Source organism: Callorhinus ursinus, unplaced genomic scaffold, assembly GCF_003265705.2.
Source record: "Callorhinus ursinus isolate GAN/ISIS: 27379988/994484 unplaced genomic scaffold, GSC_fseal_2.0 scaffold21, whole genome shotgun sequence".
NCBI lineage: Eukaryota > Metazoa > Chordata > Mammalia > Carnivora > Otariidae > Callorhinus > Callorhinus ursinus.
The window spans coordinates 18,673,983-18,700,963 of record NW_027397083.1 but is presented as its reverse complement, the minus strand read 5'-3'; the positions used below and the strand labels follow the sequence as shown (position 1 = coordinate 18,700,963).

Here is a 26,981-nt window from a genome sequence, read left to right as displayed (position 1 = left end):
TCCTTAAGGATGGAACAAAGTCAGAAGTGTTAGTCAGAAGAAGTGTTAAGTACACTAGTAGCTTATGAGATAAATGCAAAACTCCTAGGATGTTTTATATATAGAGTATGAGTAACTATGTACTTTGTGAAACATAGGCAGAATTGTGTTAAATATACATAGTAAGTTAGTAAACTATAAGGCATGCCAAAGTTAAATAAAAAATATGGAAGAGGGTCATTTATAGTCAAAAAGGGATAGAAAAACTAAGGTATGAATAACTGTGCCATCTCTGGGCTGAAAGTTTGGTCAGCCCTAAATTAGCTACCCATGACACCTCATATAGTCTCATATATATATGCTCTATCCAAGAAATGCAAATAAAATCAGTGGTCTGTTCATCAAACTAACTACTAGGCTCTGGTTGTGGCCAGGCAAGTTTCCCTGCATAGCCAACAGAACAGGGTGTGCCACTGGCCCAAAGCACTTTCCACCTGTGGGCCTCCTTGCTATAACCACAACTCTAGTCCTTATAAGCATATCATCAGTGGAAAAGGCTGATGTGGCAGACAGAACATATGAATATTACATAACTCATGATTTAGGTGACGTTGTCCTTCCACTTGCTTGCACCCTATCCTAAGTATCAACTTACTCCAATTATTTCCCTTGCTTCTCACTGGGTATTTAAATTGATTCAATAAACCAGGTTATTCAAGCATCTTAATTTGGTCTGTGAGCCTTCTGTTTCATTACCTCTAGGATAGCTTAACTAGTAGTATACTTGGAGGCCACCAGTGTATCCAGTTATTTTTTCATATGACAGCTCAATTCAAGCATTAATCTCCCCCCTGAATGCCCAGGCTTTCATGCCTCTCATTTTATCCTGCTCATATCCTTGTGTTTCTATTATGGCATTTATCACACCACACTGTTTACTCCTCCATCTCTCACTAGTCTGTGAATTCTTTCAAAGCAGGGATAAATTTTATTTTTTGTTTTATTGTTTCTTAGCAAAGTACCAACCACAAAGTAACAAAAGAACGACTGAATGTGACCTCCTGCAGACACAGCTGAGGGGATTGTCCCTTGTTTTTGCCTTTCTCCCATTCCCTAGTTCTAAGACTGACTTGATTTTAGTGAGCAGCAAAACCCTGCCTGGTTGCAGAGCAGAATGGAAGTGGCCGGAAGGACCACAGATAGGCTCACTATATTAAAACAACCTACAGTGGTGTGTTTCATATTACTAGCAAGCTGGGGTGTTGGTATGCCTTATTTCCCCATCTCACATTTTTCACTTGGCTGGTCAAAAAAACAATAGTTTAGGTGTCCCCCCCACACACCTGAAAATTGTTGAAGGCTGAGACCCTTCGGTCTAAGAGATCACAAGCTCTCAAAGACTCTAGACGAATAAAATCCACTTTAAAAACTAAGCACCTAAACTGTGGCAGAAAATAAGGATACAAGAAATACACTGTTTCTTCCCTCAAAATTTACAAGCATCTTCCTGGAGCCTACATTTTACTTGAAGTAATAAACACAGCTATTTTTATAGTTTAAAATAAAAGAGATGCATTTTGGAATATATTTTGCTTGAACAAAAGAAATCACATAAAACGTGAGACCATAAAGACACGGTCTGTTCTAGAGCTTCTTGTAACTCATTCACTTCTCCAGAGATTAGAGGAGTGGGGTGCAAAAATTTGGCCACCCGCACAGGCGCAGAGATTTGCGAACACAATCTAAGTCAGCTGAACCTGTATCTTGTAAGAAATGGCCCCAGGGAGCGCCCAATTCCCTAACCTCAGAACAGACAGCAAAATTGAAGCAGCTTCTGAAACAACCATTGCCTCACGTTGCATCTTCCGCCAATTAACGCCGCCCCGCCCTTTCGGCTCGGGAGGCCGACCAGGTTTAGATCGCTCTAGGCTTCTCCTGGACGTCTCTTTATGGTAACGCTGAGCCTCTCTAGCCCTCATCCGCCGTCCTCTCAGTGGTAGCGCGGGGAGGAGAGGAAACGCTCTCAGCCAAGTCGGCCGTACGTGGATGCGGGTGCAGCCCAAACTCCGCAGAGGAGAGCGCGAGCTAAGGTGGGAGGGACCGGGGGGAGGCTCTGGGAAGGGCGCGAGTGTGGAGACAGGTCCTTGGGTGAGAGGGGGAGCCAGGACCGGTTCACGGAGGTCTCTAAGGAGAGGTGGGAGAGGAGGCCCAGACACGTGAGAGGGACTTTCAGCTGCTGGCTGGGGCCTCCAACAGCCGGCCACCCCGCAGTCCTCGGCCTCCTCCAGTTCATCTGCGGGCCCCCTGTCAGGACCCAGCACAGTTTCTGTCGCATCTGTTCGGGAGACCTGCAGCCCTCAAAGCTATGATTTAGGCTTGTACCGCTTACAAGAGGGTGATTATGGCCTTGGACCTAGTCCGTAGCCCATATCGCTCCAGTTTCTTTTTTTTTTTTTTTTTAATTTTTTAATGAGCATCCTCCCAGCTCTAGCTGTTTGGTTGAGGCTAGAGGCCGATCAGTATTCATTTTTTCCATCCCAGTAGGATGAACATAGTAAATGATCCTTGGACATAGCTGGTAGCTTGAAACATTACGATGTGGCTGTCAGCTAGGGGCGTTACGGTTGTGACCACCATGCTGTTGGGGTTGGAATAATTGCAGCCTCCTGTGGACCTAGTCACCCTGATTTGGAGAGATTGATCCTCCTTGGTGTGAGATTGTGGCAGTTTCCGAACGTGTATTCAAAACACGTTGTTAGTACTAAGTGCTAGTATGGAAGCTAGAGAAGCCACAGCTGTAAAACAGGAACTAGGTGGTTTCTTGTCCTCACAGCTTAATATATTATTGAAAAACTAACAACAAAAACCTGTGATGGTGCTATGAAAAGGGAAGTCCCTAAGTTCCTCTTTTGCCTTAGGTGATGCGGAAAATAAAACCATATAGCTCCTGCTTTCCCACAGCTGAGAATAAAGAAAAAGTTTTAATGCACTGTTAAATTGTTCTGCAGACACAGAGGAAGAAGGACCTATAATAATAGTATCTGGGTAAGGCACACCAGATAGGTGAAGACACTGAAAAATAAGCATTGCCTGGCACAGAAAGGGCCATGGGCTTTCCAAGCAGGAGGTCAATATAAAGACTTAAAGTGTAAAAGACCTTTGCAGGGAGTGTAGTTTGGCCTGGGGTATGTGGCATTTGAACAAGTAATGCCATGTTAGAGAGTCCAGACTCTTATTTTTTAGGAAGAGATGAAAGTATTTTCAACAGAATGATAGAGTTCAGTTTCACAATCACTTAACAACCTTAGTGTTAGGTATTGTTTGACAGTTTGGGCCACATCCAGAATCAGGTAGAATAAGGAGAACTTTGCTCATTCTTCTTGGTCTGGAAACAATCTCTCCACTTGTTGAAATCCCACTTCAGTTCTCTTTGGCCTTTAAGGACTAGAGGACTGGAGACAAATTACAAATTTGGAAGGCTGAAGGGTTTGCTAACTTGTTCCCCAAATGATCTAAAAGTATGCTAGACAAAGCATTAAAGAATCTGAGGGGAGTACATTAGATAAACCTAGAGTAAATCATTAGGGCCTAATTAAGAGGGATTCTTCATATGAAGTAAAATTAGTTTTTGTGGGTTTTTTTTTTTCCATTAAGCAAGAACTTGAATGTTATAACAGGCTCTGTGCTAGGTTTGTTAAGTAGAGCTCTAAGTTTCAGTTTCATCATCTGTAAATGGGGATGATAGTACTTCACTGTTAAGATTAATGAGATGATGTTTGTTCTTAGTACTGTACCTGGCACTTACTAACTACAGGCACTTTAACTAAATATTTTAAATGGTACTATTGACTGTGTTTTGGTTTTAAGTTCTTTACTTTTCTTGTTGGACCTGACTCTTAAGGATTAAAGACTATCTCATTTGGCTCTTTAATCCTTCTGTTAGTGTCCATTCACTTGTAGTGTGAGTAGTTAGTATTTGAAGATAATGGGTACAAAAAGTTGACAGTTTCAAGAGGCATGACTTGTATACCTATGACCAAAACTGCTGATTTATAAAGTGCAGATGATTTTTTTCATTAAAAGATAATCTGGGAAAATGCCTTGTAAATTTCTAAGACCCCCCCCCCCCAAAAGAAAAAAGGCATTCGTCATGAAAGGGAAAGACTCTTAACCTAAAAATTCAGTAAATTTCTTGTTTGGCTAAATTTCCTCCTAATGCTACTTTTTCCCCACTAATTAGCACACTGGAAAAGCTGTATTAAAGGAAACCAACATATTGGAAAATATTTTGGGACATTTCCCTCTAAATTTTAGGAAGAAGAAAAAAATTCTCCTTGAGTAATCCCTACCTTCATCTACTGTTTTGTTAGTGGCAGTGATGGCTGTGTTGTCCGGCTTTAATTCCTGTAGGAGCCCTGCGGTAATGTCCTAGACCTTGTGTTATTAGGAAAGCTTGCTAGTGTCATTTCCTTGTATGACCTTCCTCAGCTACATCTAGCCTGCCTCCCTCAGAGTTTGATTATGGATAGCAAGTGATAATGCTTGAAAGCTAATTCCATAGAATCTAAATGTATAAATTTTTTTTAAGATTTTTATTATACGAGAGAGTGAGAGAAGGTGTGCACAAGCGAGGGGAGGGGCAGAGGGAGAAGCAGACTCCTCTCTGAGCAGGGAACCTGACCGTGGACTCAATCCCAGGACCCTGAGATCATGACCTGAGCCCAAGGCAGACGCTTAACCCACTGAGCTACCCAGGCGCCCCTACATGTATAAATTTTAAATAATTAAAAACAAAAATTCATAGATACAGAGAACAAATTGGTGGTTGCCAGGGTGGGGGTTGGACAAAATGGCTGAAAGGAGTCAAAAGGTACAAACTTCCACTTATAAAATAAGTAATAGGGATGTAATGTACAGCATGGTGACAATAGTTAACACTGTTGCATATTTGAAAGTTGCTAAGGAAGTAAATCTTAAAAGTTCTCATCACAAGAAAAAATTGTAACCATGTGGTGATGGATGTTAACTAGACTCATTGTAATCTTTCACAATATATACGAATGTCAAATCTTACCTTGTACACTTGAAACTAATGTTATATGTAAATTATACCTCAATTAAAAAAACTTGTTTCTTGAGCTTACAGTGTTCAAATCATACAAGGAGCAAATAATTTTGTTTACTGCCTAAGGTGGTAGAAGTAAAAGAAGGGGTCTAATCTATCTACACTTATTTCATTGTCTTTTGACTCTTCTAGTAGTGCTATAAGAATATTATATGTTAATTTTAGAATCACAAAATGTACTATATGCAGGCACTGAATAAAATGTTGGCAACCCTAAAGCAAAAGAAAGCCCAAGATGCAAAAAATTTTTAGGGATTTTTCAAATAAAAAAAATCCAGAGTTAGTAAAGAGAGACTTTATTTGAAAGGGTTATGGCAATAAGGGAAAAGGAACTATTGCAATGGAGGGAATTCTCTGACCAAAAGATCTACCAGAATCTCAAGGGAGGAGTAAAGGACGCTAGAACAGACTCCTTGATTTGATTGTAGATTCCAGAGTGTTTTACCCTGAGGCCAGCCTGCTCCCTGGAGGGGTTGTGGGCTCTGGCTGAGGGTGGGCCAAAGTTCTGGAACCTGGGGGGAAGGAGAGAAACGTAAAATCCAGCTAACGGACATTTTTGTTCCAGTTGGTCACTTTTGACCATGCAGTTAAGATTCACAAATTTATAGGGGTGCCTTGATGGCTCAGTCGGTTGAGGGACAGACTCTTGGTTTCTGCTCAGGTCATGATCTCTGGGTTGTGAGATTGAGCCTGGAGCTCCACGTTGGCATCCCCGCTCAGTGGGGAGTCGGTTTCCCCACTCCCTCTGTTCCTACCCCCACTGGCCTGTGTATGTTCACCTGTGCACGCTAGCCCTCTATCTCCCTCCCCCCCCCCCCCTCAAATAAGTAAATCTTTAAGAAAGATTCACAAATGTATAAAAGAGGCAAAGAATAGGAATTTGGAGAGCCTTTGTCTTTCCTAGTCGTAGGTAAACAAGGGGTTATCCTCAAGAGTCTTGTAGAAGCCATTAGGAGAGGAATGGGAGGATTTTTTTTTAATCATGACTCTTAAAGAACCAGGAAAAATTCAGCTTCTCAAAAGTCATTTTTGCTATTTGAAATGGAAAATAAGTTTACAAATAAAATTCATCCAGACCTCTACAGGAAGGCCTTAGGAGACTCAGTGACCCCTCAGAAATTAAGTGCTAGTATTTGTAAATCCTACTTCACTAGGTGTAGTTTAAAAGTACTTGAAGACTTGGATCTGATTTGTATCATAGTAAAATCTTCCCAAAGGTGGGGCAAAAGAATTAAATCAGGTCTAAATGAACACATTTAAGGTTTTTCATTTGTTACTGGTTTTCATCTTATCCATTTGAAAGCAGTACTTTTTTTTTCCTTCCACAATGAATACTAGATATTATACTGGTTAAAGTGATTGGCTAGAGCAAATAATCTCTTCCTATGTCTAAAAGAATATTCCACACACTCATACACAAAGTTCCACAAAAAAAGGGGGCGGAATTAAAATCATGACTGTCACACAAATATAAGATTATGAACACACAGCTTTTGTTTCCCTTACTAATGAGGGAACCGGGATGATGTTATAACCAGTTCAAATGATAAAAGAACAAGACATATTTATTGATCAGGAATATTAAAATAAATGAGCACATGGAGGCAAAATGGTCTTCTACAGTAGGCCAGGGAGTCCACTGAACCTCCACTAGACAGAAGTTACAAGAATCTAGACAAGAATTGTATTTGCATTGCTAACCATTATCTATAGTTGTCAGCTGTAAACTAGCAATGTAAGACACAGAACTCTCATAATCAGAAGTGAAAACCTTGACAGCTGTGCTTTCAACAATGCATAATGCTCTATACATCTGTTTTATCAAATTTATGACTCCCTTCCCCTCATAATCATCCTTAAATGTCAGACTTCCTGGAAGGCAAGTTCATGTTTGAGTGCGTATTTTCCTTTTTTTTTTTTAATATGCTTTATAAATACATACGATGCTTGGTTAATGTTCTCATAACTGAATTACCTAAAGCAGTGGATCTCAAACTAATATGCTTACATATCACTGGAGATTTTTTTTTCTTTTTTAAAAATGTGGATCCTGATTCAATAGGTCTGGGGTCCTTACTGAGATTCCTCTTTTCTAACAAGTTCCCAACTGATGCCAGTACTGGTTCGTGGACAGGGAATGGTAGGGCATTCTGACTGTTAATTAAGGAAGGTTCTAGATTGATCATTACATCATTGCATGGAGAAGATTGCATCCTGTAGGTGAAGGGAGCAACATGAAACTACTGGACTGTCACTTGAAGGAAAAAAAATATTAATCGTGGGCCACATTGCCAGAACACAGACCAAAGCTAGCAAAAGAAACAGTTGCTGGGAAACAGATCCAAAGAGCTCTACAGTAGAACTTTAGGGAAGGAAGAAAGAAATAAGGACATTGAGTAATACAACAGGGGAGGAGCAACCAGAGGCTGTAATTTTTAGAAGGCAGTCAGTAACCACTTACGATCACTGGCTGAAATTTTGTGCTCCTTGAGCTAGCCTGACTTTTCTTTAGCCCTGCATTAGCCATGCATGAATAAACTGCCTAATAGTAGATCAGGAAACAAACTTATGTAAGACTTTAAGCAATAAAACTTCATTAACACAGGTGTGTACATTTTTACTATGACAGTTTTAAATGATTTGGTACCGTTGTGCCATTGAGTTTTAATGTGTAAAGTTTATTTTTTTACTGTAACTGGCAGGTAGTTTATCTTCTGTTAGGACATTTTAATTTTAAAACAGAGCAGGTCCTATAATTTATTAATGGGGAGTTCAGCTTTCTTTTAGCAACAAGTAAGAAGTGGGGCATAATGTGAATCTGGTACCAAAGAAACATCTCTACTTACTGGAAGATGCAAAAAATGCATAGTAAATGAGATTGCCAAGTTTAGCAAATAAAAATATAGGATGCCCAGTTAAATTTGAATTTCAGACAAATAACAGATTACTTTTTAGCAGTATTTGGGATACAGTTAAAATATATGCATTATCTAAGATTCATATTTAACTAAGCCTACTGTATTTTATCTGGCAACTCTAATAGTAAATCTACCCTAACAGTGACACCTGAGGGATGGCTGCTTACAAAATGGTATTGTGCAGCAGTTTAATTCCTTCAAGTGTTCCTCCAAAAGTTAGAGCACTCAAAAGTGTGCCAGGAGCTCAAAATAGTTGGAAGCACCTGTTTGCCAGAAGATGTTTTCAGGGACTGATAGGGTCATGGCTAAGTTGAATTAAAAACACATTTAACACTATACTCCCCAACTAGGAGTTCAGGTTCATAGTGGTTTAAGGTTAATAAAAGAATTTATGCTATTATGGAAGATGTCCAAGCAAATACTATCAGAAAAAAGTGATTTAATAGGAGTTTAATCATATTTCCAAGTTTCTAAGGGAGATCACCTAAGTACACTGGCACAACTTAGAGTGTTGCTAATAAACTCTCATGAACTATGTAGTAATTTAGACAAGATAAAAGGAAAGTAAACACATGAACAATTGCTTACTTGGTCTTTAGAGATTGCACTAAGTATTCCAGTGATATTCCACTCTACATTCACTGGAGTATTTTTTTTTTTAAAGATTATTTATTTATTTGACAGACACAGCGAGAGAGGGAACACAAGCAGGGTGAGTGGGAGAGGGAGAAGCAGGCTTCCCGCGGAGCGGGGAGCCCCATGAGGGGCTCAATCCCAGGACCATGGGATCATGACCTGAGCTGAAGGCAAACCCTTAACAACTGAGCCACCCAGGTGCCCCTGTAATATTTTTTATATTTTTATTTTTTATTTTCATTTTGTTTAAATTTTAGTGAACGTAGAGTGCAGTATCAGTTTCTGGAGAATTCAGTGCGTCATCACTTACATACAACACCCAGTGTTCATCACAACAAGTGCCCTCCTTAATACCCATCACCCATCTAGCCCATCCCCCACCCACCTCCTTCCATCAACCCTCAGCTTGTTCTCTACCATTAAGAATCTCTTATGGCTTGTTTCCCTCTCCCTTTTTCTTCTTTCCCCCCTTCCCATATGTTCATCTGTTTTCTTAAATTCCACATATGAGTGAGATCATATGATATTTGTCTTTCTCTGACTTTTTTCACTTAGCATAGTACACTGTAGCTCCATCCATGTCATTGCAAATGGCAAGATTTCATTCTTTTTAATGGCTGTCAATTGTTTATCATGTATTGTCTATTTATTGTCTGTATCTTTTTGAAATGTCTAAGTCTTTTGCCAATGTTAATGGTTTCTCTTTCTGTTTTTGAGTTGTAGTTTTTTTAATCTGGATAAAAGGATTTGGCTGATAAATACTGTTTGCATATTTTCTCAGTATATGGCTTTCCTATTAATATTTGAAATTTTGACTTATGAATAAAAATAGTCTTTATGAAATGTAATTATCATCATTTTTTCTGTATGGTAATTGCTGTGTCCTGAGAAATCTTTGCCTACACAACATCATAAATATGGTCTCCAGTGTTTTCTCCAGAAGTCTTTAGTTTTAGCTTTAGTGTTGAAGACTATGAACTATCTTGATTTTCATCTGTAGTGTATGATACTGGCCAGCATTCATTTTTCTCATATGGATATCCACTTACTTCAAAACCACTGTCAAAAAAAACTTCCTTTTCCTGTAGGATTGGCTTTGTACCTTTACTAGAAATCACTTGTGCATATAAATGGGGGTATATCTCTTGGGTTTATATTTAATTCCATACCATCCTGATTAGAGTAAGTCCATTCTGATTGGAATGGAAGGCCTTCTAGGTTTGTTCTTTTCTGTGATTGTTTTGGATATAGAAAGTCCCTTTGCATTTCTATGTAATTTTTAGGTAAAGCTTATTTATGATTATGATTGCATTGAATCTATAAATTTAAGGAGAACATTTAACCAATTCTGTGTCTTCCGATATATGAACATGGGGTATCTCCCCATTTATTTTGGTCTTTTAAAATATCAACAAATTTTGTAGAAAAAATTGTAGTGTACGGATCTTCCATGTTTTGTTAAAATTATTCCTAAGTATTTCATGTTTCTTTTTTTTTTTAAAGATTTTATTCATTTATTTGAGAGAGAGAAAGAGAGCACGGGAGGAAAGAGGGTCAGAGGGAGAAGCAGACTCCCTGCTGAGCAGGGAGCCGGATGTGGGACTCCATCCAGGGACTCCAGGATCATGACCTGAGCCTAAGGCAGTTGCTTAACCAACTGAGCCACCCAGGCGCCCTTCATGTTTCTTTAATGACACTTTCAGTGGTTGTGATTTTTTTTGTATATATTGCTGGATTCTGTGTACTAAATTATTTTTCATGAATTTTTGCCTATGTTCACGAGGAATTTTTTTTTCCTGTTTTGGAATGCCCTTGGTTTTGTATCAAGGTAATGCTTGCCTTAAATACGTTGAGAATGAAAAAAAAAAAAAAGATAAAAGGTAAGTAAGGAACAGATGCCCCAGTAGCCAAGGAAGAGAATTCCCTAATGGGTAAAAATATATTAATTCTATGGACAGACAATTTCTAAAACGAATTTTCTAAGTTCTAAAATACTTTTCCTATTAAATATGGTCAGTGTAGTCCAAGTCTTTGAATGCTTAGAAATAATTTCATGTTCAGAAAATCACTGATTAGTGGCTACAAATTTTGTGATAGTTACCTACAAATATAAAGAATCAAGCATCAGTGAGAGATTAAGCATTAGCAGTTTCTATAATGTGCTGAGGAGGTTGTTGATCAAGTTTCTTTCCTTGTGTTGACTGTTAAGAAAAGTCAGAGCCAGATCTGTGCCCCATATCTGTTAAAGTACAGTACAGCATAATTAGTTTTTTTTTTTTTTAAAGATTTTATTTATTTGTCAGAGAGAGAGCACAAGCAGGGGGAGCGGCAGGCAGAGGGAGACGCAGGCTTCCCGCATGAGCAGGGAGCCCGATGCGGGGCTCGACCCCAGGACTCTGGAATCATGACCTGAGCTGAAGGCAGTGGTCTAACCAACTGAGCCACCCAGGCGCCCTCAGCATAATTAGTTTTATAACTCTATCTCTGGCTTCCTCTTTTCCATTCCTTCATTTATTTTAACTCACATTTCTGTAAAAAAAAAAAAAATCTAATTTGTATAATACAAGCCATTTTAGCTGATGCACTTGGCACCATTACTGGGAAGTTAAATTTTAAAAGTTGGTTGAAATAGAATAAAAATATATAAATAGGCTCCATCTTAATTAGCTTTTAAACATTTTAAGTTAGAATGTTCAGTGACATTTTGAACTTTAGATTGTATTCTATTAACTTTAAATTTAGTATTTTAACTGAAAACAGATATGTATTTATTCACAATTTTTTGTTACATGAGACCAGAGTCATCTTTGTATATGGTTTTATGATTTTATATGATTCTGATTTTTCTCTGAAGAAAACATTGGGAAGTATCTAAGCTTTCTAACCAGTTTTTTTTTTTAATATGGAGCAAAGTTTATAAAAACACTTGAAAAATTGCACAATCCTAGATATTTCGACATTCTACCACCACACAGATTTCAGTGGTTCACGTGTATTTTCAACACTTTTTTTTTCCTAGTGACTTCTATTTGTTGACTCTTTCCTTAAGAATTCAACCAAGTTTTTGTATTTGCTTTGAGAAATATTTATGAAAATTTTCAAATGGAAAGTACAGAAATAATGAAAACACTTGTGTACATGCCTTCAATTTAATCTTCCATAAATCTTTTTAAAAAGTTGCCTTCCTCAGAAGTATGTATGCCACAAATTTGGTATTTCTTACTCATGTATATATTAGCATGATTCATATTTCATCTCTAAACCATGTACACTATTTTGTGTGTTTATTTTTTTTTTTTTTAAAGATTTTGTTTGTTTATTTGACAGACACACAGCCAGAGAGGGAACACAAGCAGGGGGAGTGGGAGAGGGAGAAGCAGGCTTCCCGCAGCGCAGGGAGCCCGATGTGGGGGGTCCTGGGATCATGACCTGAGCCGAAGGCAGACGCTTAACTGACTGAGCCACCCAGGCGCCCCTACTTTGTGTTTTTAAAATTTTACATAAATGTATCCTTTTACAACTTTTTCTCTTAAGATTATCTTTAAGATTTGTCCGTGGTGATTCATATAATTTGAGTGCCTGCTGAGTAACCCATGGTTTCTCATCCTTAAAATTAGACAATTTCCAACTTTTCACTGTCAAAGACAATAAATGCTCGAAGTCCTTTATATATATAATAAACAAAAATCCTTGTCCTCTTTTCGGACATATATATTTTTTTTTTTTGGCAAATACCTAGAGCTGAAAATGCAAGGTCCTGGGATGTGGACTTGTTTAATTTTGTGAAAAATTGCCAAAAACACTCTAAAGCAGTTGCAGTTTACGTTCCTACCAATGTATAAGGAGCATGTAAGAGTTGGCCACATTTTAACCAGCACTAGGTTATCAGATTTTTAAAATTTTGCTAAGCAAATGTTTGAGAAATGGTATTTATTTGCCTCTTTTTTTTGATAACTATAAAGGTTGAACATCTTTTCATGCATTTATTGGCTATTTCTCTTCCTCTGTGAATTGCCTCTCTATATTTGCTTAGTTTTTTTTTAAGAGTTTATTTGGGAGAGAGCACCAGCAGGGGGAGGGGCAGAGGGAGAGGGAGAAGCAGACTCCCCACTGAGAGGGAGCCCAATGCAAGGCTGGATCCCAGGACCCTGGGATCATGACCTGAGTGAAAGGCAGACGTTAATCAATTGAGCCACCGAGGTGCCTCTATTTGCTTAGTTTTCTAATGGGTTCTTTGTCATTTTCTAATTGATTTGTAGATGTCAGAATTCTTTATGTATATTTGGGATAATAATCCTAACCATACCTTTCAAGTGTGGCTGTTTTTCCTCCTTTAGAGTTCTAAGGAAATGTTTAATTTTGACATATAATCAAATGTGTCCATCTTTTCCTTTGATATGTGCTTTCTTGTTTGAGAAATTCTTCTCTATCCCAATGTCGCAAAGTCTTCTAGGTTTTCTTATAAACAATAGTACAGTTTTTCTTGTTTAATTCTTTAATCCATCTGGAGTTGATTTTTGTTTGTGAGAAAGAGATCTTAGTCTGTCTTTTTTGATGTGGTTAGCTAGTTATCCCCTAATCTTTTATTAAATCTTTTCCCCATTAATGTGCACTACCCACTGATTTTATAAAATCACATGTCCTATACTGCACCAAGCTGTATATCTTGGATCTATACTATACTATATTTGTCTTGGATCTATACTATACTATATTCATCTATACTAAATATCACACTGTTTTAATTACAACAGCTTTATAGCAAATATCTTACTTTGTTTTCCTTCAAGACTATCTTGACTTTAGTGGATTTTTACTCTTCCATGTAAACTAAATGCTAAATTCCAAGGGGGAATGGGTGGAATACCTGCTGGGATTTGATTGGAATAGTACTGAATTTATAGATAAATTCCCAGAGAATTTATATACCTTGGTGAGATTTCCCATGAATAATTTCTACATTTATTTAGGATACCTTTTTGTATTTCTGTTTGATGATTTTCTCATAAAAGTCTTGCATGTCTTTTGTAGGATTTATTTTGTAAGGTCTCTTACTGTTTTAGGTTTCTAGCTTCATTGTTGAATTATCTTATTAGTTTTAATAGTTTGCTGAATCTTTTGTATTTTCTCTGTAGATATTTATATCATCTTTGAGTAATACTTCTCAATCCCAATACCTTTTAATACAATATTAAGTGGAAGCTTTACTATAGTGTTAAATAGCAAGTATTCGTTTGTAGTTCTAACTTTACAGAGAATGCTTCTAATGTTTTATTAAATGTTTATTGTAAGCTTTTGGTAAATGTCTTTCTATTCCTCTCATGCTAAGAGTTTCTTTTAAATAGATGTTGAATTTTAATAAAATGCTTGTTCAGTTTCCCAGATAAAAAGTTTGCAGCACAAATCTGACTTCAGTGTTTTCTCTAGGGTGATCAGCACGTGACCTACTAGAGCGACAGATCCCTAGACAAAATCAAACAAGGGAAATTTGCTGGAATCTAGAGTGATGGATCCATGTTCAGTTGGAGTCCAGCTTCGTACCACGAATGAGTGCCATAAAACCTACTACACTCGTCACACTGGTTTCAAGACTTTGCAAGAATTGTCATCAAATGATATGCTTTTACTTCAACTTAGAACTGGAATGACACTTTCTGGGAACAATACCATTTGCTTCCATCATGCAAAAATTTACATTGACAGATTTGAGGATTTGCAGAAGTCATGTTGTGACCCATTTAACATACACAAAAAACTAGCCAAAAAAAATTTGCATGTAATTGACTTAGATGATGCCACTTTTCTGAGTGCAAAATTTGGAAGACAGCTTGTACCTGGTTGGAAACTTTGCCCAAAATGTACACAGATAATCAATGGAAGTGTGGATGTTGATTCTGAAGACCGGCAGAGAAGAAAACCTGATTCAGATGTATGTATAGCAGTCATTTTTTTCTTTGTGTACTTCTACAATGTGAGGTTTTGTTGAACTATAAAGAAATCATATTTTATGTTATTTATTCTAATTGTGAATTAAAGTTGGAGAGGTGAAAATAAATGGTGTTTCTAAATATTTCTGGATGATAAAGTATGCTTGAGAAACTAATAACATATTATGTCCAAGACTCAAGCTGTAACTCCTAGGGCTAAGATGTTGGGAGTGGCTTTCAGAACATTCTGGTAAAGCCAGGACTTAATTGTTATCTTAGTTTCTTTTCTAATACCAAAGTAATTCTGTGAGACCTGCTCACCAGTGAGTATTTTTATACCAAAATGAATTCCCCTTTCTTATGAAGGACTTAAAAATAACTGCTTTAATACGAACACCAGAGAAATGACTTGCAATGATTGTTTCTTCAGCCTTTCTTTCTCCTTTGTCACTAATACCATTCTTGTTTGGGTTTTTTAGATGCTTGTGAGTTTCCTTTGCTTCTAGCTCTGAGTTCTTATTTGGTATGATCCAGCTAATTTAAGAACTCCCTGTGGTCAAAAAGCATACATTTTTACATTGTAAATACTAAATATTTATAACTCCCTTATTCACATGCCTACATTCAGATTATTTAACTATATCAGAAAAAAGATTTCATAAAGCTGTCTTTGGTGTAGAACAAAGACAAGTATATCAAAGGAGCACTTCTCAAAATTTCTATTTATAACCAATTTGTAATTCTTGCTGCTGGGATATTTTTCTCAATCTCTTCCTTTTCATTATATTAATAAACCAAATTAAAAGATAATTAAAATTTTAAATTATATGTAGTGCTTCCCTTTTGTTCTCCCCTTAGAGGCATATCTCCAGGACCCATTGTTCCCTTGCAGTTCATACTAGGTACTTGCTGCTGTCACTTAGATGTTTTCTCCATTTCATTTATTTGTTGCTCTCGTGGAATATATCACATAAACTGCTTTTTCCCCAGATAATGAACTTAAATCCTTAACCATCGAAATTTTGTTTTACCAAAGCTTTTTAAAAAGATGATAATACTATTTCAGAACATAAAACCATATTACCTCCTTGCTTTTAAAAATATATATAATAGAACCTTTCCTTCAGGACTCAAGATCCTATTAGGAACATCAGTTTTGTTTTTAAAGATTTAATATTTTTTTAAGTAATCTCCACACCCAACACAGGGCTCAAACTCATAACCCCAAGATCATGAGTCACAGACTCCACCGCCAGGCGCCCCAGGAATCTCAGCATTATGCCGTTGGGTTATACAACAGTTTTTCTGCCTTTTCTGCCATCTTAGCAGCAGCCATTGCATTTTTACCATGCTTGTTGCCCTTCCTGATATGCCAGAGACTAAAATTAGGTAATGAAAATATTACAACTAAATTAACCCATAAACTTTGGATATTGTCTAGGGCTGTGTAAATGTTGTTGCACTTGGGCTCTAAAACCTTTTTCTTTTTTGTGAATTCCAGACCATCCTTCAGGTTAAGGAATAATCTGGATTAACATTAAGTTAAATATTAATCTGTTCATGGTCTTTTGTCAAGATTTGAGTTGATAATTTGTTTACCTTTTTTCAGGGAAGAACTGCTAAAGCTTTGAGGTCATTGCAATTTACAAACCCAGGAAAGCAAACTGAATTTGCTCCAGAAACTGGTAAAAGAGAAAAAAGAAGGCTCACAAAAAATGCAACCGCTGGTTCTGACAGGTAGGCTGTGTGTTCACTTAAGACTTGTATTAAGTTGCTGCTTCACATCTGTATTGTTTCACTATCTTAAGTTTTGAATTTTCTGGGTAGATATTTTAAATTGGATGATCTGGGATTAGTAAGAATCTCCAAGGACTGCATATAAAATGAAGGCATTCCTTTCAACTCTAAAAATTTATTTCTAAGAAAGTGTCAGTGAAGTGAACAAGTTAACATTTTTGGCATGAGAATTAAAATTAAAATACTTAAAACAATTTTTTAAAACATTGGTATTATATAATTGGTATGTCATTCCTCTATGGGTGGCATCCAAAAAGTCAGTCTTAGAAGAATTCAAGGTTGCTTTTTATCTTTTTACATGTCTAAAATAGAAACAGTTATGGTACAGTCAACAGAATGAATGAGAAAACTAAATTGTTTAGAATATGACTTTTTAAATTGAACATTTCTAAAGCACAGGTTGACAAATGTTAGTATAATCATTCAGAATTATTTTCTACATATGCCATTTATTCCATCTGTTAAGGTTTCCATTGAGTCATTTAATTGTTTTTAAGCCAGATTTGCTAGAGTCCATTAAAGAACAAGAAACAGATTAATTGCAGTATAAAAACCAATAGGGTAGGAGAAAGAGATTGGTAACCAACAAAATGTACCACTATTAAGCTGCTATTCTCTGTTGTTGCTGTTAAGGTAAGGGGAAAATATTTTAAACAGAAATATATTTTTTGGAAATAGTAAAGGAATGGACTGAGTTGACTTTTAAATGGACTTCTAGAGGCATATTCAGGCTTTTTGGATTTGTCTCCACACTTTAGAATGAGTCTCTTCTCACAGAGCTCATTTACTACTAATTAGGCTTGAGTCTGGTAAGTTATGTACCAGTTTTGCAGGACGTCATCCCTAATTCAAAATATTACACCTCCTTAAATTTGTTTTCATTGTCTTATTTTCAATAACATATTCAAAAATCATGTGTTTGTGAGGTGTAATTTGTCTTGTGTTTTATTTTACAGACAAGTGATACCAGCGAAGAGTAAGGTCTATGATAGCCAGGGTCTCCTGATTTTCAGTGGAATGGACCTTTGTGACTGCCTTGATGAAGACTGTTTAGGATGTTTCTATGCTTGTCCTGCCTGTGGTTCCACCAAATGCGGAGCTGAATGCCGCTGTGACCGCAAGTGGCTGTATGAGCAAATCGAAATTGAAGGAGGAGAAATCATTCATAACAAACACGCTGGATAATTTGTGGTATCAGATTATGGGCTCTTTAAATATCCCTTCTTTATTTCTAAAACTCTGTCTCCCTAAGATACATTTTAAAGTTGACTGCCAAATGACAAGAATTTGAAAACCACCTCAGCATGCACTCACTCTGTGCTAATGTTGCATTTAGGGTGCTTTAAGATTCATTATCTGATGTAAATTAAGATGAGCTGTTCCTCAGCAGTCAGCTTTGAGCCTGTCCGGGTCAATGTCAACAAGTAGGCAAAGGCAGTCCTCCATTAGCACAGCTCAAATTTCAGTTACCATGGTCTATACTGTGAGCAGTTAGGTGAAGTATAAACTTCACCTAACTAAAGGTGACTAAACTAAACCTCAAGAAGAAACTTTGCTTCTGCTAAGCAAACTTCCCTGCTAGCCCTTTGGTCCACAAATCATTATGTAGCAGACATGCTTCATCATCACTGACCAATCACAGTACTTCTCTCAGATTCTGCTAGTGATTGGTTACTGCACATCTGTCATTCAGTTCACTCCCAGACAACAAAGCATGTGGTTGTATTGTCTCCTTGTCACCCATGTGACATTTTACAAAAGTAGATCATCAAAAGAACTGGCCAACAAAGATAAAAGTGAATGAAGAAAGGAAAAACGGTAATGCTAGACGTGAGATTTGAACTGAACGTAAGTGGAGTTGTGGAAGAAATCCCCGGTGGGAATGTTGGCGCTGCTGCGAGGCTCAGTACACAACTAGGGGAGCCTTGTGGAGGCAAGCGTAAGGGAAACTGGTTGTGACGAGAAGGTTGAGTAGGTCCCAGAGGAAGTGATGGTAAAAACTTCACACTAAAGGAAATTAGAGTTATTTTACAACATTGAAAGTACGAATGATAAAATGGAGGAAGCTGATCCAAACTTGAGTATGACAGTTCGCCATGGTATAGAGTGTTGCTTACTTAGTATCCTAAGTTAACAAAAAGTCAAGCACTGTTCAAACCCCTTATGGTTAGTTTTTTACAGTGGAATAACACTTTCTCATTGTTTCTAATGTTTTAAATTACAGTGTACTAACATTTTTACAATGTTTTTCTTTATAACACCGAGTTTTTAATATTTTGACAGATTTTTAAAGGTCACAGAACATTTTCCCCCATTGATTATTAAGATTGCTTTGAATGGCCATTGTTTATGGTCCTACATTACTGTGCAAGCCAAGGACTCTAGCTGAGAACAGTGCCCACCTACTTCAGGAAAAATTGATTTTGATAAAACTAGGTGGTTGAGTGTTAAAAGTATTTTGGAAATAATCTGCGTATCTAAATGCTAAAATTCATCTGGCGATTTACCCTTAAAAGTTTTAGTATTGTAAACCTTTCATTGTTTAGACCATACATTCTTGGTGAAAATTTGTTTTTGATGGCAAAAATCTCATTCTTTGTAGAAAGCATGAATATACATATAATACATAAACAGGAATACGTTGTATCTGTGGTATTCACGTTTTATGGGTGGTGATTAGGATTAAGAAGCCTAAAAAAGGCTTTAAGGGAGTAATAATGAGAAAAAAACGTTAGAGAAACACAGAGAGTATGAATTATTTGGAAATTGAATCTTGTACAGGTTTTTATGGAATTTGTAAGGGTGCTGTTTGGAGGATGAGAGTGGGTGATAACTGCTCTTTTTTTAAGCAGCTACCTGTTTGTCTAAAATTGTTCATCTAGGGCATTGCCACTAAACTAGGTTTTTGCTTGGTTTTCCCTAAATTAGAGTACTTTGGTTTAATCAGATGAACTTTTAGCAGTTTGAAATATTTTTTAGCTATTGAAATGAAATTTATACAACCAGTTTGATTAAATTGACCAGTAGAGGTTTATTTTTACTCCTGTATACTTCTGATACCTGTTTAACAGGTTTTACTTTGATGGAATGCCATTTTGAACCATGAAATTGTCATTAAATTACATTTGTCACTGACCTAGTTATCAGAAGTATGGTTAGTATCATACTTTTTTTTTTTTAAAGATTTATTTATTTATTTGACAGAGCAGGAACAGAAGCAGAGGGAGTGGGAGAGGGAGAAGCAGGCTTCCAGCCGAGCAGGGAGTCCGATGCGGGGCTCGATCTCAGGACCCTGGGATCATGACCTGACCTGAGCTGAAGGCAGTCACTTAACGACTTAGCCACCCAGGCGCCCCAGTATCAGTTCTTTAATTCACATTTCAACAGAACACTGGCAAAAAGAATATTTTGGCTTTATATACTTAAATCAGATGCTAGATTTTTTTTTCCGAATTAAGGAAATACTTTGTTACAGAGGATTCACAGACTTCCAATTTTATCTGAACTTCTGGGTTCATTAGACATTAGTTGCATTACTGCCAATGTTTTTGTTGGTTCTAAGTATGATTTAGTATATTGCTTAAGCTATTCGTAGGGACAAATTTAAGTCTTAGGTTTTTTTTGTTTAAAACGAATATATTTTCAAAAGAATAAATGACTTTAAAATTCAGATTGTTTATATTTCAGCATTCCTTAGTGGAACATTTCTTTTTTTTTTTTTTTTTCCAAAGATGGTAATAGTTAATTTTAAGTTTCAAGGGTAAATTTCTTGCACAGTTTTGTTTATATTTGTTCATTATACCTGTTTCCGAAATAGGAAGCACTCACTCTTCATGAGCATGCACAATGTTTACAGAGAGAGGTATGTCTAATTTAGAGTATGCTATAATAAAAGCTGTGTTTGGGGAAAATTACATCATGAGTTCGCTTACTATTTTTTAATGTAGAATCACAGAAATACAGAATACAATTAAATCATCTAGATTCTTTTTATATTTTGCATAAATAGGGTTCCAGGTGGCTAAATTATTTTAGGATACTATTAGTCTAAGAAGCAGAAATAAAAGCAATACGAACACTTCTGCCATATATGGCTCCTGCTGGAGAAGTTAATGTAAGGCCGTAAACATTGGTCTTACACAGTATTGGCCACAAACATTAAAATAAAAATGCATGTGTATATTTGAAGTAAATGGCATCCCATGTAATCTTTTTCCTATTTCTTTTACAAGTATAAGATGAAATATTATACTTGATTCTTCTATTTTTAAAATGTTATATCTACTTCTGTATAACAAGCTGTTCTACCACCTGACAGAAAACTCTCCGGAAAAATGCTTTCATGATCTCTCAGATATTCCATGTTCAGAACCCCTAAACACATATTTCAGAGCCTAGGTAATAGGAGTATTCTGTAAACAAACAAAAATGTTTGTTTTTTAATGGGGATGGCTGTCTGGAGTGTAGTTATGTCAAGCGTTGTAGGTGAGTTTCATTGGACAAAATCCGGGCTGTTCAGGTCTTTGAAAGAGGTGTTGCTGCACTGAAAAGGCAGATCGCACTGAGACCCCATCCCTCCCGGGTCAAGTAACAATGTATAAAATGGAGGGGTCTTAAAAGGACTGCACTTCGGTAATTCGAGATTTTCTGTTTACATTGCGGATACCCTGAAAGAAATAGCTTAAGGTTCTTGTACAAAGTCATGTGGCACTGCCTTAGTTTTTGCTGACATCTGCTGGTATTTTGATGTAAATAAACTCTCTGCTGCTACTCCTTAATGCTTAATCTCTTCACTTCTAAATTAAACTGTGAACACTGGTAACTACGTTGAACTGGGGTATTTTATTTTATTTAAGATTTTATTTATTTTTTAGAGAGAAAATGAGAGCACGAGAGGGAAGAGGGTCAGGGAGAAGCAGACTCCCTGCTGACCAAGGAGCCCGATGCGGGACTCGATCCCGGGACTCCAGGATCATGACCTGAGCCGAAGGCAGTTGCTTAACCAACTGAGCCACCCAGGTGCCCCTGAACTGGGGTATTTTAAAGAACCCTGGTAAAGTAGAATGGTTTCTCTTTGTAACATTCTTAGGCTTCACCCAGCAGGACTCAACCAGGTTTGTTTTTTTTGGAATATGAGTGAGGATATGAAAATATGCACGGGTACTTCTGGATTTCACTTATTTTTATAAAGTGGAGAAACTTGGAAAAATAATGCATTTATCTACTTAAAAATCATCAAACACTCCATTGAACACTTAATTTGAAAGGCATAATAAACTCCTGTAGAATATATACCCCCAACCTATAGATTATTTGTAATGGCATAGTTGTGAGGATTGACTAATTTTACCAAGATAATCTAACTTCCAGAAGATAAAGGAGATTTACCAGATAAAACATTAACTCAGTTGAGTTAGTAATACTGCCATCTTTAAGTGCAGTTTGAAAGTATTTAATTACAGCCCTATCAATGGCACTTAAACTAAATGTATTAATTTTTTTCCCCTTAAAGCCATGAGGGAAAAATATCTTTGAGACACTTAATGATTTTAAAACTTCAATTTTCTCATTTCATATCACTGCAAGCAAACAACTGTTTTATTAAAGAGTTGCCATAATCTTCAGCTATGGTTTTAAGATAAATGGACCTATTAAAAGTAAAATGCTTACAAATGCTGCTAAAATGGCCAAAACCTTCCAGTACTCCCAACTCCATCATATAATGCATGAAAACACAAAAGTTTTGGCTCATGATTTTCATTGTAAACATGCTGGATGATCCTTTTACTCAGTTCTTTTCAGAGGGACATTTTGAGGTTAGGGCACATTTTTCTTTAATGAAATAATATAAAAGCTAGACATGGGTCAGAGTTGCAGGGTATTTGTCCTTTTGAGAGAACTTCTGTAAAACCAAGAATAGAAGAATATGGCCTGTAAAAGACCTGAAACGATAGAAAATGTAAATACTAGCTCTGTAAGTATCCCTTTGTTATCAACAACCAATCAGTTACATTAAACAACTTGATAACTACACATTAAGTTTTGGTTTTAATTTTATTCTGGTAGCCCAAGTTTATGATTTAGACTTCAAGGTAGGAATTTTTTTTTAATTGGTGATTTAGTGGCCTAAGATAAAGTAATAGTGACAGTACTGGTACCATGCTGTAAGTGGGTTCTACAAGGTTCTGGGTGAAGTACAAATTTTTGGCACTGAGAGGTAAAACGATTCAGGAATGGTTCAATGAATTCTGGCATCACTAGGGTTACTTTTTTTTTTTTTAAGAATATATTTATTTCGACAGAGACAGCAAAAGAGGGAACACAAGCAGGGGGAGTGGGAGAGGGAGAAGCAGGCTTCCCGCTAAGCAGGGAGCCCGATGGGGGCTCGATCCCAGGACCCTGGGATCATGACCTGAGCCTACGGCAGACGCTTAACAACTGAGCCACCCTGGTGCCTCATTAAGGGTTTGTAAATAACAAACTCATGCCTTCCCCAGAGGTTAGTTAACCATTTTGATTTGGACTGAACTTTCCCGTTTTTCAGTTCAGCTTAGTATAGTGAAATCAGATCAGGTCTCATTAAGATTTTATTTATTTGAGAGAGAGCACGAGCATAAGTCCTCCTACCAGCAGTGGGGCGCAGAGGGAGAGGGAAAGACAGAGACTCTCAAGCTGACTCTGAGCTGAGCAAGGAGCCCCACACAGGGCTCTGTCTCACGACCCTGAGATCATGACCTGAGCGGAAATCAAGAGTCGGATGCATAACCTCCTGAGCCACCCAAGCGCCCCCAGATCAGTTGTTAAAATGGAGCCTGGAGGGCCGGTCTGATGATCTGGAGAAAACTATCCCTTGAGGGTTTTTTTTGTTTGTTTTGTTTTTTTGGTAAATGAGGTTTTTAAAATTACCAACATGCTTTCGTCATTTATGCCTTAGTGAAGGAGACTATGCAAAGAGCACTTCTGCATAAAATATAGGCCCTACAATCTGGTGCATGCAAATAAGATGATTTTCCAAAATAACATGGCTTATGGCTTTTCTAAACTTGGCCACAAGACTTCCCTATAGCAAATATTGAAAAGAAAACATTCCCAAAGTTTTTCTGTAAAAGTTTCCAACTCATCCCCAAAAGTTACAGTTGAATAAATGCTTAATTTGTCCTCGATGTCTTTTTGTATCAAAGAACTTCACATAGATTTAAGGGTCAGAGAACAGCTAAATGTCTTTAACAGACCAAGCTTCCCACTGTGTGACATACCCACAGCCCATGTTAGGGCCCTCAGACCTTTAGGTAGGGAAATGGCCTTAGGAGATTCTTACTCTGCATTTTGTTTTCCCCTGGCCCCAACTACTTGACTTTAGTAAGAGACCTGACCCAAGGGAAGCCAGTTTGGCCAGCAAAGCTTACAAGTTGGGCACACGTTAAGGAAACATCATCACCAAGTGATGAAAGAGATTGAGCCAATCAAATGCTCTCAAAATTTTAGACTAGATAGAGGAGAAAGAATTTGGTGGTTTGTATAAGGGGACATGAAAGGACAGAATCGCTAAGGCATGCTAGGGTTCTAGACCTACACATTTGGGAGGCAACAGCTGTCGAAGCTGTCAGTGAGTCCCCAGAGCTGCTGTCAGATTCGTACATCTGTTGTATCTCGAAAATGCCCACTCTCAGTGCAACCTGGCCACAGAGTCAAGATTCCATAATTTTCATTACATATCCTTGCAACAAACACTCGATTACTTAAGAAAACCTTAATGAGTTCTTTCACCCAAGGAGACTTACTAACAGACCTGCTCTTCTGATTAAGAGACCAGAGAGTGGAGGAGGTGTAGTGTTAACACTCCTGCACGTGTTAGCATTGTGTCATTGGAGAACTCTAGACCAGTGGTTCTCGAATTTGAGCAAGCATCAGAATCACCTGAGGGGCTTGTTAAACCCCAGTCTGCCGGGCTAGGGTGGAAACCACAGTTTCTGATTTAGTAGGCTGGAGGAGGGACAGAGAATTAGCATATCTATCACCTTTGTAGGTGAGGTTTGTAGGTGAGGTTGAAGTGGCTAGTCTAGAAACCATCCTTGAAGAACTGCTCTACGATGGCGGTTCTCAACCTTGGAAGCACACTGGAGTAACCTGTGGAACATCAAAAAAATACCTTTATTTGGACCTCACTCCCAGATACCTGGTTTAATTGGTCTGGGGTTTGGCTTGAGCATTGGGAAGGCAACTCCCTTCTGGCTCAGTGTGGAGATCACTCAGAATTCAAGTGGGTGACAGATGGTTGATTTTCTGTGGCACGTCGGTTAGATGATGGTATCCAGTTTTTCATCAGACATTACTCTAGATTTATTAGGAAAGTATTTTTTAGATCTGATTAACCTATCAGTAGACTTTTATTTTTTTTTTTTAAGGTTTATTTCTTTTACAGAAAGAGACACAGCAAGAGAGGGAACACAAGCAGGGGGAGTGGGAGAGGGAGAAGCAGGCTTCCCTCGGAGCAGGGAGCTCGATGTGGCGCTCTATCCCAGGACTCTGGGATCATGACCTGAGCCGAAGGCAGATGCTTAACGACTGAGTCACCCAGGCACCGCCCCTCAGTAGACTTTTAATTAAGCAGATTACTTTCCATAATGTGAGTGGGCATCATCCAACCAATTGAAGGTTTTAAAAAGATTGATGAACCCCAACGAAGAACGAATTCTGCCTCTCGACTGCCTTTTCGTACTCGAGCTGCAGCATCAACTCTTTCACATTTTGGACTTGCCATCCCCACAATCATGTGAGCCAATTCCCTAAAAAATCTGTGTGTGTCTGTCTGTGTGTCTCTCTCCGTCTCTCTCAATCTATACACACACACCTTCTTCCATTTCTCTGGAGAACCCTGGCTAATACAATAACCCATTTAGTCTCTATTTCAGATTGTTTCCCAGAAAGATCCTCGCTCTAAATCAGAATGTAATTTCTTCATTAGATTTTTTTTCTTTTTCTATATCTCTGGCCTTCAGTGAGTCAGTGAATATGTAACTCAATCATTTTTACTCCTTTCTCCTATTCATATTATCAAATCCATTTAGCTCCTCCTTGGAACATTCTTGAATCTGCATTGGTTTTTTGTTGTTCATTTTTATTTTGTCTTCACCATTCTGGTTAAAGCTCAGTCCCTCCTTTTGGTGTTAGCACTGAAATTTGCCTTTGAGCAACCACCCTCATACTCAGCCTGTGTTCACGTGGTGTTGACCTCACTTTGTGATTCCTGGGGTGGGTACATCACCAAGTCCTGGCCTTTGAGAGTGCAGCATCTCCCCAAACTTTGTGAATGTCTCAAGGGTGAATACACGATTAGCTGATCCGATCAAAGCCAATAAACATCAGCATTGCTGGGCCCAGAGAAAAAGATACTCATTTTTCAGCGAGAGTTTCTAATGTTACAGATTTAGGGCTGGATCTATCGGTGTCTTATCCAGACACCACTTAAGAATTGGCCTTTGAATGAAAGCAACATAGGTAAAAGCAGAAGTCACAGTCAGACAGATAGACAGGATTTGGGTACCCAGATCCAGCTATGTCTGAAGTCAATCCTGGACTATTCAGTCACATGAGCCAGTCATTTTCACTTTTCTTCCCATGATTGGCCATTAAGTGAATACAAGGTAGTGACCAGATGAAGAGTTAACTCTGTTCATCCAAGGATGAAAACCACCAGAGCTCAAGGGTCAAATGGCCTGTTTGAAACTCATGCCCTTGGAATGTATATGCATTTTAAAGAAGGAGCGCAAGTACCTGTGACCTACAGCCACATCTTTATTCCTCCTCCAAATTCTTGCAGAAGTTGCTCACTCTATAGTTGTTGTGGACCTTAACTCAACCTATCCTTTGAAGGATGAATGTAGCATGGACTGGGGTGATTTGCCACTAGGGTCTGAAATTCTATAATAAAAAATGAGAGACTTATTAAGGTATCAGTGTTTGGTGTTTCAGTTGGTATTGCTTGCTTTTAAAGCACTTAGAATGTTTGAGAAGTGTTTGTAAACCTGATGCATTTTTCTCTATAACCCTATGCTCATAGTTAGAACACATTCCTAGGTTAAATGATCAGATGTTTAATAGCTGAATCTGAGTTAATTAACTTGTCAAGCAATTGAAGGTGTATCATTGCCTCAAATTAGTGATTTATAATACATTTCTAGCAAAGTGAAATTTAGGCATTAACAGCTCTGGTTCTTCTTCCCTTCTGTCCTTTCCAGGACACTTAATTCTGTATGTTGAAGTAGAGAATGTGAGGCAGTGGTTCTACCAGAAAAGGGGGAACAAGGCACAGTTCAACATTTTCTGTATGTCACTTCCAATGATAAAAGTGCCAAAAAACTAAATGTACAGGGACTTTCTGATACTTGATAGTATTTTAGAAGCTGGATATTCTAAATCACTTATGATAGGGATATTTGGATGCTTTCATTTTTTTAATATTCTATACTGATGTATTTTTAAAACTTTCAGTTTTGAAATTAAATGAAGAAAAGCATAGATTATTTTTGCCATGAATTTCACAGGTTGGCATATTTCTGAGGGTTTTTTTTTAAGGTTTTTTTTTTTTTTTTTTTTTTG

The 26,981-nt window shown here is 37.6% G+C and overlaps 1 protein-coding gene across 1 annotated transcript; it reads left to right on the top strand.

Moving 5' to 3' along the window:
• The first annotated feature begins 1,964 nt into the window (after window positions 1-1,964).
• ARL14EP (ARF like GTPase 14 effector protein) lies at window positions 1,965-21,160 on the top strand. The gene is made up of 4 exons (XM_025878513.2): window positions 1,965-2,069; window positions 14,086-14,587; window positions 16,195-16,322; window positions 17,339-21,160. The coding sequence occupies exons 2-4, from the start codon at window positions 14,165-14,167 to the stop codon at window positions 17,565-17,567; spliced, it is 780 nt and encodes a 259-aa protein (XP_025734298.1). The 5' UTR covers window positions 1,965-2,069; window positions 14,086-14,164; the 3' UTR covers window positions 17,568-21,160.
• The last annotated feature ends 5,821 nt before the right edge of the window (window positions 21,161-26,981 follow it).